The sequence below is a fragment of the Myxine glutinosa genome, chromosome 13 (genome assembly GCF_964187855.1).
Source record: "Myxine glutinosa chromosome 13, kmMyxGlut1.1, whole genome shotgun sequence".
Classification (NCBI taxonomy): domain Eukaryota; kingdom Metazoa; phylum Chordata; class Myxini; order Myxiniformes; family Myxinidae; genus Myxine; species Myxine glutinosa.
The window spans coordinates 104,465,082-104,479,569 of NC_136273.1; the positions used below are offsets into that span (position 1 = coordinate 104,465,082).

The 14,488-nt window shown below is 47.0% G+C and overlaps 1 protein-coding gene across 1 annotated transcript in view; it reads left to right on the forward strand.

Moving 5' to 3' along the window:
- Positions 1-14,488, forward strand: part of LOC137439162 (complement C3) — a 421,636-nt gene that overhangs the window by 63,004 nt on the left and 344,144 nt on the right. The window contains exon 12 of the mRNA XM_068134902.2: positions 12,096-12,272. Coding sequence (XP_067991003.2) covers positions 12,096-12,272 — 177 coding nt within the window. The remainder of the gene's footprint in view (positions 1-12,095; positions 12,273-14,488) is intronic.

Genomic DNA, 14,488 nt, shown 5'->3' on the forward strand with positions numbered 1-14,488 from the left:
AACATTGACATGCATACATACATATTGTCACGTGTGTCTCCCTGAGTTTGAATCATACATACATGTACATACATACACATATGCGTCATCCGGTCCTACTTAGTTACAGGAAGGTTGTTGTGAGAAATCAAGATCTACAACATTGTCCCTATAGTAGGTTTAATTCAGTTTCGATCTCTGGCAACACCTGTAAGAAATCATCAAGCTTTGTATTAGTATTCCGTAATCATGGAAGTAGCAATCAATTAGCAATTAGTGCAAGCAAGCCTGGAACATCTAGATATACGCACCATTCGAGTACACACCATCACACAGAATAAATGTCACAGGAATGTATCGGAGCGATGTTCGTCCACGTTCTTATAGAAGCCTCTCAGTGGTTGGAGACAGCATAACACCTGGGTTCAACTTAGACACAATTTCATTACATTCTCCCCGCCGTTAAAACTACACTTCCGCTAAGGCAGAAATCAAGCTAGCAGCACTTAGTAGCAGAGTAATATCAGTGAGCAGCAGTTGCCAGTCCATGTCAGTCAGACCCAACCATAGCGGTCAGGACAGCGAATCTCTCTCGCGGCGCGGGTCCGGTAACTACTGGGTACTACATCCCCAAGACCGGAGTCCCCCGCATCAGAGTAGCCGCCTAAATCGGGTGATGGCAGTGGCCCCGCAGGGCCAGCCGGATCGGTTGCATGTAGCGGTGAGGAAGCCGGCAGATACTCCATGGGCGGATCAACAGGCGGATCAACGGAATCGTAAGCTGGTTCGTCAACTTCCCCGCATGGGGCCAGGTGGCGTACTGAGTCCGTCGACTCCCGTCCATTGGGCAACAACACATGAGCGTGCTTGGGGTTAGCTTGGAGAACCTGCACCTTATCCACCAGCGGGTCATATTAACTCATGCGAACTGCCCGTTTGAGAAAAGCCGGTTCCGGCTCAACAAGTCAACCCGCTAAAGGTCGGGCACTACTCGAATACCTCGGGTAACGAAACATCCGTTCGTGGGGAGTTTGATTGGTATCAGTACACAATAAAGTCCTGATCGAGTTTAATGCCCCGGGTAGTGACCAAGCCCATTTGTCTAGTCCTCGGCTACGGGACTTAAGACTCAGTGTAACAGCCCCCCATATAATGCTATTAAAGCGTTCGACCTGTCCATTCGCCTGTGGCCTATATGGAGTAGTATAGCTAGAAGCGACATTATGCTGGAGCAAGAAGTTCCTCACATCCTGGGACAAGAACACCGCGCCTCGATCAGTATGCACATAGGCCGGATTCCCAAACATAGAAAACAAGTTCTGCAGGCACCGGATAACGGTAGCAGCCGACATATCTCCGCATGGGAAAGCAAAAGGGAATCTAGAGAACTCATCAACGATCGTGATTAGATAACGAGAATTACTCGAAGCTGGTGACGCCGGCAGTGGTCTTTTGAAATCCATCGCCAATCTCTCCCACGGCCTAGTGGCTTGGACTAGCGTGCCCATAGGAGGGTTGTAGAATCGGGGTTTGAGTTCAGCGCATGCGGAACAAGTGCGACAGAGCTGACGAATATCCTCAACGGAATAGGGCAAGTTACGACTGCGCACGTAATGAGCGAAACGCGTCACGCCGGGATGGCACAAGGTGTCATGAAGAACGCGCAGGTCCTCAAAAGAGGTGAGGCTCGCACACATCACCGGCCGTGATAAAGCATCGGCAACATGGTTATCCCGCCCTGGGCGATATTTGATTGTGTAGCAGAAATCGGCGAGCTCGATCCGCCAGCGAGTGATTTTCTCATTCTTAATGCATTGAGCATGCTGCGTGTCGTACATAAATGCAACGCTCTGTTGATCTGTGATAATCTGGAAACATCGTCCGAGCAAATAGGGACGCCAACGCCTGATCGACTCGACGTTCGCATACGCCTCCTTTTCAACAGACGAATGTCGCCATTCCGTGGAGGAGAGAGTCCTTGAAAAGAAGGCCACAGGGCGCCTCCCCTGAGAGAGTGTCACAGCTATCGCATGATCCGACGCATCGCTTTCCAAAACAAAGGATTTATTTTCGTCAATCGTCGACACAGCGGCACCAGCGATGTTGGACGTAAGGCCATGAAAAGCGGCCTTGGCAGCGAGACTCATGGGGAACGCATCGCAATCCACAAGTGGGCGGAGCTTCGCAGAAAAATTTTGAACCCACTTGGAATAATGAGCAAACAGCCCGAGAGCACTCTTCAATGAAGCACGATCACAGGGCGGGGCCATGTCGAGCAAGGGTCGCAGACACTCCTTATCCGGAGCGACAGAGCTGTGGGTCACGGTGTACCCCAGGAGATCTATCGTGCGAGCAGAGTAGCGACATGTAGCCTCAATCATAGTCAAGCGATACCTGTGCGCGACCTCGAGGAAGCGCTTCAGATTAGCATCATGATGTTCTTTGTCATACCCGCAAACCGTGAGATTATCCAGATAAACAAAGACATTGGTTAAGTTCTCCTTAGCGATGAGGTCGTCCATAGCCCTTTGAAAACACGTAACCCCATTCGTGACCCCGAAAGGTAGCCGCGTGAACTGGTACAACCTCTGGCCTGATTCGAACGCAGTATAGATGCGATCCCCCGTGGAGATGGGGATCTGATGATACGCACTACGTAGTTCGAGAGTGCTATAGACCGAGTACTGTGCCACCTGTCGAACCAGGGAGTCCATTCCCGGGAGTGGGTAGGCATCCAATTGGGTAAACCGATTGATCGTCTGCGAATAGTCGATTACCATGCGTTTGCGATGTGATTCGGTCCGTACCACCAGAACTTGGGCCCGCCAAGGTGACCGACTAGGTTCTATGATACCTTCCTTTAGTAGCTGCGCAATCTCTTCCGCAATGACTTGCGTGTCAGCTCGTGAGTAGCATCGCGATTTAACCCCAACAGGTGTACAGTCTGTGGTCATATTGGGAAACAGCAACAGTGACTCGATTTCCATCCCTGCAAGAGCACACACAGCAAGAGTATCAGTACCACCATATTCCATTTCCAAGCACCCATGTCGCTGGAGAAAATCATGTCCTAACAAAACTGCTGCACATAATGCTGGTAAGACCATTAAATGCACATCCGGAAACATTCGACCCTTAATTACAAGCTTCAGTCAACATTCCCCCTTTGTGCTAAGCCATAGCCCCTGAGAAGCCATGAAGATTCTGCGTCTTGTCCCAAGAATCGGACATCCATGTCTCTGTACAAGTCGAAAATCGACATAACTATCAGTGGATCCCATGTCAATTAAAGCATTTGCAAAAATTCCCTCAATCATGAGTGGGATAATTGCGCGGGACAGGCCAGGTAGCCCCGTAGATGTCGATTCATCGAGGGGAGGCGCTCGAGCATGCCGTTGTCTTTCGTGCCGTTGAATTCGCTTGTAGGCCAGTCGTGCCGCCTCCAGAGGGCACTCGTGCCACGCGCGAAGATCCCAGCTTTTGTGCAGTCAAAGTCGATTGTAGGTCGAACGTGCCGCCTCCGGAGGGCGCTCGTGCCACGCGTGGAATTTCAAAGCCAGCGTTCGCCTTTTGTGTAGTCAAAGTAGATCGTAGGTCGATCGTGCCGCCTCCGGAGAGCGCTCGTGCCACGCGCGGAGTTTCGAAGCCAGCGTTCACCGATCGGGTGGCCGATCCCGGAAGTTGGCTGGGCGTCGAAAGAATGCCTGTCAAGGACGGTCGTGCCATGTACTGAAGTGATTGCTACACTTGTTTAGTCGGCGCGGCGAGTTTCATCAAGGTCGAGCTTTCAGCTCGGGGCCCACGGAGGGGGGCGATCCCACTCAAGGACGGGCGAGGCGCCCTGTGCGCCGTTTGTACCGCGGGCGCGGAGATAAGCACATTCAACATCGAGCGAGCTCGCCGGCCTCGCGAAGCTCGACAAACTTTTGCAAAGTGACCCGTCTTTGCGCACAAATGACACTTTGCTTCCTCAGCCGGACAAACTGACCTGAGATGGTTCCGGTTCCCGCAGAAATAGCATTTAGCGTTACTTACTCTTTTAATTAGCGTTACTGAACAATCCTTCCGCTTCCGGTCTTGCCGGTGAGGTTTCGTTTATTCGCAGCTGTCCACGCTCTCCATCGAAATCGAAGTTAAGTAATTGTTCCCATTTGTATTTTCGTTATAACTGTATTTATTTTATGGTGTGTGTACGTATATTGTGTCCTGGGGAAGATTTTCGGTGCAAATATTTCATACCTGTATAGAAATTCGTGTTAATTCGTGTCGTGTCTTTTGAGGCCTTGTACAGTGTCCAACCTTGAGGCTTTGTTTTTCTCTCAGCGGTCCGTCGTTTGTGCTCCAATAACTTTCGTTCTCTGCTTTTCCCAGTCTTTTCACCCCATAGCCTACTTCCTTGTTTAAAATCTCAACTAAAAAAAAACAAATAAAAAAATTAAAAAATCCTTCTCTGTTCTTATTCTTTGTTCTCATTCGTTTATTCGTTCTTATTCGTTCGTTCGTTCTTCGACCACGTGGTTCTCCCCCATTACCCCAGATAGTTTTTACTGTTATTAACCTTAAAATGTTTACACTTTCCCCTCAAGTTCTGTATCCCGTCGTATATTATAACACCTTTTTCTTCTTCTTCTTTAAAAGGCTGCTTTCGACTTGCTCACCAAATCTATTCATCCCAAAAAAATATTCCTTCTCTTACAGTGCCTCTTTTCTACATTCCCTAAACTCTCCTGCACTCCATCCTCCCTCCAGCGTCCTTAAACGTATTTTTGACTCGAAGTTCACAAGAAACACATTTTGCAATAAATGTTCATTTCCCATTAATCGTACACTTTCTAAAATCCAATCTCACCCCTCCCCTCCAAATCTTCCCCATCACCCCTCCCCTCCAAATCTTCCCCATCACCCATCCCTTTCAAATCTCCCCCCTTGCCCCTTCCCTCCTAAACTCACTCCACACCCCTCCCCTCCAAGACTCCCCCTCGCCCCTCCCCTCCTAGACTCCCCCCTCACCCTTCCCCTCCAAATCTCCCCCATATCCCATCCCTTTCAAATCCCTCCCCTTGTCCCTTCCCTCCTAAACTCCCCCCTCGCCCCTCCCCTTCAAATCTCCCCACCCTCATTTCTTCACAATTTCCCCCCTCTCACTCCCCCCCCCTCAAAGCGTCCTCCCCGCTTCTTCCCCCTTCCAACTCTCACCTCCATCTCCCCCAACCTTCTGCCTCGCTCTTCCCCCTCCTCAAATAACACCTCATTGTGCCTCACCCAATCACCATCAAACCTTTTGCCCCGCCCCATCCTTCCCTTTCTCCGAGCTATTCTGAAATCTCTGACACACCTTCAACAGCTCTCCCTACCTCTTCCACCTCTTCCACATCTTACCCTACCCGTCCTCCCCCCTGTTCTGTATCCGATGCTCCCCCTTCCTCTTCATTAACGGTATGGACCTCAAACATCCGGGGCCTTAGTTCAAACTTAACTGATCTCTCCATACAGGTTGCTTCTGTCAAACCAGACGTGATCTGCTTAACAGAAACTTTCCTCCTTCATGATGTCTCTGATTCCTTAATATTTCTCCCGGGTTACTCCCTCCTCTGGTATGATAGACCTGAGCCTCGTCCTGGAGGTGGGGTTGCTATCTTTATCAAAAACTCTCTTCCTCACTCGCCCTGCACTGCACTCTCTCCACCTCACCCCCAGGAATACCTCTGGCTACGGCTTCCCCTTCGCTCCCACCTCTTGTTCATATGTGTGTTGTACCGTCCACCAAACAGTGACGACTCCATCTACATCTCGCTGTCTGATAATATGGACTAACTTCTATCTACTCATCCGAACTCTCTCTTCCTCATATGTGGTGATTTCAATTGTCACCATGCCAGTTGGCTGGGTGTGGGTACCTCTCTCACCAGCCATGGCTCCTCAGCAAAGGACTTCTGCGACTCACTGGGACTGACACAATCTGTCAATTTCCTGACCCGGATCTCAGTCAATGGAGCATCTTCTCTTCTGGACTTGGTTATGACTAACTTCCCTGAAAATGTCTGCTGCTCTTCTTCTGCTCCAATTGGCTCATCTGATCATGTGCTTGTTAAAGTGGACATCTCTCTGACCATTCTCAGGGAGCCTGCTCAGCGTCGACGAGTCTGGCATTTCACTCAGGCCAACTGGCATGGTCTTCAAGCAGCCATCAATCATCTGGACTGGTCTCCCATCTCTACCACCTCTGACATCAACTCATCCTGGGAATTCTTCCAAAGTAAATTGCTCTCTCTCATGCACAGATTTATCCCATCTCGTCTTCAGTTGTCATACCCTTCCTCCCGTCCATGGTACACGGAATCTTGTGGTGAGGCTGTTGCCCAGAAACAACTTGCCTTCGTCTCCTGGAAAGCAAATCCAACAGAAGGAAATCTCATTTCCTTTCACAAAGCCTGAAACAAGTGTGTGTCCACCCTCAGGAGAGCCAGGAAACAATATCTCTCCATTCTCAAGACCGAACTCTCTTATCTGTCTCCCTCTTCCAAACCCTGGTGGCGTCTGGTCAAATCTGTTTCTGGTGTTTGTTCCCCCTCCATCCCCTCCCTTACCTCAAACGGCTACACAGCTGACTCCGCACATGAAAAAACTGAATGCCTCAACTCTGTGTTTGCCTCTAAATCTTGTGTCCCAAACCCATCCCTCTCTGTACCCACCGTACCCAGTCGTACCCAGCTGCTCCTGGACTCAGTGTCCTTTCCTCCTGACAAGGTGGAAAAGTTTCTGTCAACCCTCGACTCTGATTCTGCAGCTGGACCTGACGGCATAAGCCCACGGGTCATAAAATCCTGTTCTTCCGCTCTTTCACTCCCTCTCTCTGTTCTCTTCACCCTCTCTTTTGCTCAAGGTCAACTGCCATCTGCTTGGAAATCAGCCAACATCACCGCTTTGCACAAAAAAGGTGCAAAAACAGATCCTAGCAACTACAGACCAATCAGCCTTCTCCCAATTATCGGCAAAGTCATGGAATCCATCATTGCTTCGGATATGAAATCTTTCCTCTTCTCCAATGGCTTGATCTCTGATCATCAATTTGGTTTCAGACCAGGTCACTCTACTCTGGACATGCTGCTTCTGCTGTCTCAACAATGGATGGAGGTCCTCAATGCCAAACAGGAAATTAGAGCTGTCTCCCTCGAAATATCACGTGCCTTCGATACGGTCTGGCACCCAGCTCTGCTCACCAAACTCTCCTCCTTTGGTATCCATGGAAATCTCCACGCATGGCTGGCGGACTTCCTCTCTCGTCGTAATCAACGTGTGTCCCTGAAGGGGTTTCTCTCATCTCCTCTTCCTGTTCAGGCTGGAGTTCCCCAAGGCAGTGTTCTGGGCCCTGTGCTTTTTCTGGTCTTCATCAATGATCTCTCTGACTCTCTTGAAAATCCTCTCTATCTCTTTGCTGATGACTCCACTCTCTGCCGCTCCATTCCTCATCCCTCAGATCGGCAGTCTGCAGCCTCCTCACTCTCTGCAAACCTGGACAAAATCACAGACTGGGCAAACAAGTGGAACATGTCTTTCAATCCTGACAAATCTCACACTCTTACGATGTCTCTCCGAAAAGACCGACTGGACAATCCTCCCATCTACTTTCTGAATAATCCTCTCCAAGAAGTTCTGTCACTCAAGCTTTTGGGTCTCACTATCTGCCATGATCTTTCCTGGGAAAACCACATTTCCAAGCTGTCCTCCAAAGCCAGTCGCCGACTAGGCATCCTCCGTCGTGTGAAGTCCTTCCTTGGCACACCTGAGCTCCTCACCACATACAAGGCTTTCATCCGCAGCTCAATGGAGTACTGCTCTCCCCTCTGGGCTGGTGCTCCTGCCTCACACCTAGCTCGTCTTCACGCTGTTGAAACCAAAGCGTTCAGAATCGTTGGAATCTCCCGCGATGACGCTATCTCCGAGGGCCTTTCACTTACTCACCGCAGGCAGGTTGGTGGTCTTTCCGTCTTCTACCTACTCCTCTCCGGCCTTGCTCCCCCAGCTCTCTCTGGGCTCTGTCCCCCAAATATTCCTACAGGTCGCACAAGATCTGCCTGCAACCCTCTTATGGTTAAACTGCCAAAATCAAGACTCTCTGCTCACCTTCACTCCTTCATTCCTCTTTTCTCCCGCCTCTGGAACAAACTCCCTCACTCTCTTCAATCCCACTCCTCCCTCCAGGTCTTTAAAACGGCTGTTCACCACCATCTCTTATCTTCCCCAATCCAAAATCTTGATCTTTTCTACCCCCGCTAATTTCACCCCAAATCCACTTTTAGAGGTGACTTTTGACTTCTTTCCTGGAAGTCCTTGGTGTCCTTGCGTTTTAACCTATCCTGCCTCCCCCCAGGCCCTCTCCCTCCCACACATCTCCCGATGTCCCTGCTCTCAAATGTTGTGTTTGTGTGCTTCCTCCCCTTCTCTCCCCATCTTGTCGACCACTCCCCTTTTTATATACTTCGTTTGCTTGTTTGTTTGATTTGTTTGTTTGATAAATGTTAGCTCTTTCACGAGCCTCGACTCTGTATACAAAAAAAGAAAGAAAAAAAAAGAACTTCCTGGCTTAGGTCCAGCAGCAGCTGCCACCGTCAACCCCGGATCGGGATCCTCGAGTGTGTCTGTTGTCCCCGATTCTGGCGGAGGAGCAGGTGCTGCATCCTCGGGCTCGGTGGTAGCTCTCTCCGGTCGTGTCTGTCGAGATGTCCCCACAGTGACATATGGGCGTTCATACGCGTCAGATTGTTCCTGCGCTTCGGTGCACACGTGAGATAACTGAAGGGCTTCTTCTAGGGTCAAGTCGGGTTCTTCAAGTAGTCTTTGTCTGACGACCGACGATCTTAGACCTGAGACAAAAGCATCGCGGACAAGGTCATCACAGACTTGTTCATGGGTGCGTACTGTCGGGGTACTGTCTTTCAGTAGCTGTCGGAGGTCTTGGGCGAATTGGTCTAAGGTCTCCGTGGGCTGTTGTCGACGAGACGGAAGCAAATGTCTGGAGTAGACCACGCTTCGTTTCTTAATGTAGATACGTTTCAGCTCGGCCACAGCAGCATCGTACGTCGCGCACTGTTCAATGGACATGTACACCGTATGGTGCACCTTGGATTGCAGCACTGCTAGCTTCGCATCAGCAGTGATTCCCTCCTGGGAATTGAATTGATTAGCCAAGATCTTCAGCCAATGCGTCAGCTGCGTGGCCACGTCCATCGCCTGGGGATCCGCACCGAAGACTGGAACTTGGATTAGCTTATGAGCCATGTCATACTCGTTCGAGTCGTAGAGACGATGTTCGAGACTAACTGAATTAATCGTTGTGAGAAATCAAGATCTACAACATTGTCCCAATAGTAGGTTTAATTCAATTTCGATCTCTGGCAACACCTGTAAGAAATCATCAAGCTTTGTATTAGCATTTCGTAATCATGGAAGTAGCAATCAATTAGCAATTAGTGCAAGCAAGCCTGGAACATTTAGATATTGTTACGGATTCGGCCCTAATTATGGTTGTTATTGTTATCATTGTTGGTTTTAGATATTATGCTTATTGTGGCTTAAGGGAAAGGGTTATTGTGGTTAAAAGGTTTAAAAGCGCTCCTGGCAAAATGTGGCCGGAAATCGGATCGTGACCCGGAAGAAAAAGGGAGCGAAGAGGAAGAGGCATGAGGAGATCGAAAAAAGACGTTTTTGTGGAGGCTCAGGACCAAACGGTCGAGCGTACAGTGCAAGTGAACTTTGCGTCCTTGAAAGGAAGTTCGTGCGATAGGTGATATCACCGGAGTGCTGTGGAGCCTGGGTAGTCGGGTATCTGCATTGAGGTTCCGGAGTATCATTGCCTCAAAGTCCCGGCTCGAGTGAAAGCCGTCCGCCATTTCGCCACGTGCGCTACCTTCAGTGAAAAGGTTTTTGTCATGTCGGCCGGGCATTATTCCCCGGTGGGTTGCCGGACGGCTGTGCCAGAAAGTGGCTTATGGAGGATTACAAGGAGACTCGCTGGCTGAACCGCAAACGTGTACGTCAGAGCGCGTCTTTGGGAGGGTTTCCATTCCACCGCTATTTTGCGGGGTGTTGGACCACGTGACCTCTGGGTTGCTTCGATCGTCCACGCCTCAATTGATTGTGATCGGACATTGATCCAACGATCGCTGGAGCAAATTGACTTCGCCTTGGAGGGGTACAGAGACATTGGGGGAGTGCCGTGAGTTTGGGTAAAGGACTAGATAAGGTGGTACCATCTTCAGATAGGGATTGTAGGGTGAATTGCTATTATTATTTGTGTCGTGATTCCGGTGTGATTTATAATATATTATTGTTTGTTCATAACCCTTGGTGTGGTTTCATTATTGATTTGATTGTTTCATTTGATGGTTTCATTGAGGGTTTCATTATTGATTAATTTCAACCAAGGATAACATATCTTTCTGCCGGGGACCCTCTCGGGGTTCGGAGGTTTACCGAGACCAGGGGATAGGGGAGGACCCCTTAACATTGTAACAATATACGCACCATTCGAGTATACACCATCACACAGAATAAATGTCACAGGAATGTATCGGAGCGATGTTCGTCCGCGTTCTTATAGAAGCCTCTCAGTGGTTGGAGACAGCATAACACCTGGGTTCAACTTAGACACAATTTCATTACAAAGGTTTCTTCTTCTTTGTGACATTCGGAGCACACAACCTTGTACATTCTTCCTGGACAAAGGTATTTCATGAGCTACCCCCATAAACATAACAATATGTATATATGTATACATACTGTTACGTTTATGGGGGTAGGTAAGAGAATACCACAGGAAAGGTAGGATTGACTAGGAAACACTATGGACCGTGTGACGTGTATGAGCATCTCGATGTACATAAGTTGGGGAAATGTAGCTGAAGGTTTGTTTCAATGTCATCATACAAGGGATGATGCCGTGTTAATTAGTAGTAGGGTTTAAGGCTAATTCGCTTTTGTGATACCTTCTGTGGCAATCCCTAACATTTATAACAACCGCCGGCCAAGCAAAACGCCAGCCGGCTTGTATTCACCCTCCATGGATACGATACAGTGAAAACTCGCCCAGGAGAAGCGGAGCTACAGTGATCTGATGAGCGGGGGACGGGACCGGCAGGCCACGCCCACCAGAGTGACGCGGCTGGATGATGTGGGCAGAGTGTGAGCGGCAAGGAGCTTGGACATTTTGTGTTATGCTGAGGAGAGCGTTTGTGTTGTTCTTTGGTGATCGCAAGGAGGCTTTGGCTGCTGGGCCCTTCGGGGAGCTGAAAGCCAGGCTGTCCTTCCCCACGCCGAAGGATTGCGAAGCGATGGTCGGAAAAAGAAGGGAACAAGGGCTGTGCTCGCCACCTGCCTAGATACCGGCGTTTTCAACACGCGGCGTTGCCTCCATTTTGCCAGGCTTCCCGCCTGGTGGCTGCCGGCTTCGACAGCTGCCAAACTTATCACAGGATCCATATTGGGGCCAGCTAAGTGCCGAAAGGGTATTTTCATTTTATTCCCCAAAAATAGGTATTTGCTTTCTTCTCAGAAACTACACATGCATTTCTGATGAATCTTGAGCACAACCTTAATCACCTGTGTTGTACCAAGGTTTGTTCCTGGCATTAAAAAAAATCTGCGTCAAAGGTGGTCTATGGGGGGCTGGGGGAGAGGGGGTTTGCCCCCCAAAATAGGTATTTGCTTTTTTCTCACATCCTACACACACAATTTTGATGAAAGATCACCACAATCTCCATCATCCGTGATTTACCAATATTTGTTCAAGGCTTTGGAATAAGTGGGGTCTGAGGGGGTACACTGGATGGGAAGGGGTGGGGTTGCCCCCCAAAATAGGTCTTTTTTTGTTTGTTTATTTAAAGTCTTATGATTATGTTAGTTTGATTCTACATGCTGTCCTGTCTCCTCGCAACCATTGAAAATGGTTTAAAATACCTTTAGTCAGTGCAGTATACTGTTTATTCTACCAGGTGAGCACCAAGGGTATTGCCCCTATGTTTCATCTTGAACTAATTTTTGATGAACTAATTTTTCTTCTTGAAACAGTGGATTTGATCACTGAAGTGTCGTAAAACATGTGGCGTGATTGATTATAGGTGAGAACAGCAATCCCTGGAACAGAGCAGGCCTTTACACACCTGGAGGTCACTCCATACACATCATCAGGAGGTCACCTGCTGCACATCAGTCCAAGGGCGTATCAGACAGAGCCGGGACAAATTGACCTGCGTTTTTATGCCAAAAACGCACAACCATCATACATCCACTACCTGGTGAGTGATATCAAAACAACAGTTCATTAATAGTCATAATTAACGACTATTTTATCTCGATGCATAGTGTGCATAGTCATTGTTAAGGACTGTTTTATCTCTATACATAGTGTGCATAGTCATAGTTAACGACTGTTTTATCTCGATGCATAGTGTGCATAGTCATTGTTAACGACTGTTTATCTCTATACATTGTGTGCATAGTCATAGTTAACGACTGTTTCATCTCCATACATTGTGTGCATAGTCATAGTTAACGACTGTTTCATCTCTATACATAGTGTGCATAGTCATTGTTAACGACTGTTTCATCTCTATACATTGCGTGCATAGTCATAGTTAACGACTGTTTTATCTCTATACATTGTGTGCATTGTCATAGTTAACGACTGTTTATCTCTTTACATAGTGTGCATAGTCATTGTTAACGACTGTTTCATCTCTATACATTGTGGGCATAGTCATTGTTAGCGACTGTTTCATCTCTATACATTGTGGGCATAGTCATTGTTAACGACTGTTTCATCTCTATACATAGTGTGCATAGTCATAGTTAACGACTGTTTATCTCTATACATTGTGTGCATAGTCATTGTTAACGACTGTTTCATCTCTATACATTGTGGGCATAGTCATTGTTAACGACTGTTTATCTCTATACATAGTGTGCATAGTCATTGTTAACGACTGTTTCATCTCTATACATTGTGTGCATAGTCATTGTTAGCGACTGTTTTATCTCTATACAGTGTGCATAGTCATTGTTAGCGACTGTTTCATCTCTATACATAGTGTGCATAGTCATTGTTAGCAACTGTTTCATCTCTATACATAGTGTGCATAGTCATTGTTAGCGACTGTTTCATCTCTATACATTGTGGGCATAGTCATTGTTAACGACTGTTTCATCTCTATACATAGTGTGCATAGTCATTGTTAACGACTGTTTATCTCTATACATTGTGTGCATAGTCATTGTTAACGACTGTTTCATCTCTATACATTGTGGGCATAGTCATTGTTAACGACTGTTTCATCTCTATACATAGTGTGCATAGTCATTGTTAGCGACTGTTTCATCTCTATACATTGTGGGCATAGTCATTGTTAACGACTGTTTCATCTCTATACATTGTGGGCATAGTCATTGTTAACGACTGTTTCATCTCTATACATAGTGTGCATAGTCATTGTTAGCGACTGTTTCATCTCTATACATAGTGTGCATAGTCATTGTTAACGACTGTTTCATCTCTATACATAGTGTGCATAGTCATTGTTAACGACTGTTTATCTCTATACATTGTGTGCATAGTCATTGTTAACGACTGTTTATCTCTATACATTGTGTGCATAGTCATTGTTAACGACTGTTTCATCTCTATACATTGTGGGCATAGTCATTGTTAACGACTGTTTCATCTCTATACATAGTGTGCATAGTCATTGTTAGCGACTGTTTCATCTCTATACATAGTGTGCATAGTCATTGTTAACGACTGTTTATCTCTATACATTGTGTGCATAGTCATTGTTAACGACTGTTTCATCTCTATACATAGTGTGCATAGTCATTGTTAGCGACTGTTTCATCTCTATACATTGTGTGCATAGTCATTGTTGGTGACTGTTTCATCTCTATACATTGTGTGCATAGTCATTGTTAGCGACTGTTTCATCTCTATACATTGTGTGCATAGTCATTGTTAACGACTGTTTATCTCTATACATTGTGTGCATAGTCATTGTTGGTGACTGTTTCATCTCTATACATTGTGTGCATAGTCATTGTTAACGACTGTTTCATCTCTATACATTGTGTGCATAGTCATTGTTGGTGACTGTTTCATCTCTATACATTGTGTGCATAGTCATTGTTAGCGACTGTTTCATCTCTATACATTGTGTGCATAGTCATTGTTAACGACTGTTTCATCTCTATACATTGTGTGCATAGTCATTGTTAGCGACTGTTTCATCTCTATACATTGTGTGCATAGTCATTGTTAACGACTGTTTATCTCTATACATTGTGTGCATAGTCATTGTTGGTGACTGTTTCATCTCTATACATAGTGTGCATAGTCATTGTTAACGACTGTTTTATCTCTTTACATAGTGTGCATAGTCATTGTTGGCGACTGTTTCATCTCTATACATAGTGTGCATAGTCATTGTTAACGACTGTTTTATCTCTTTACATAGTGTGCATAGTC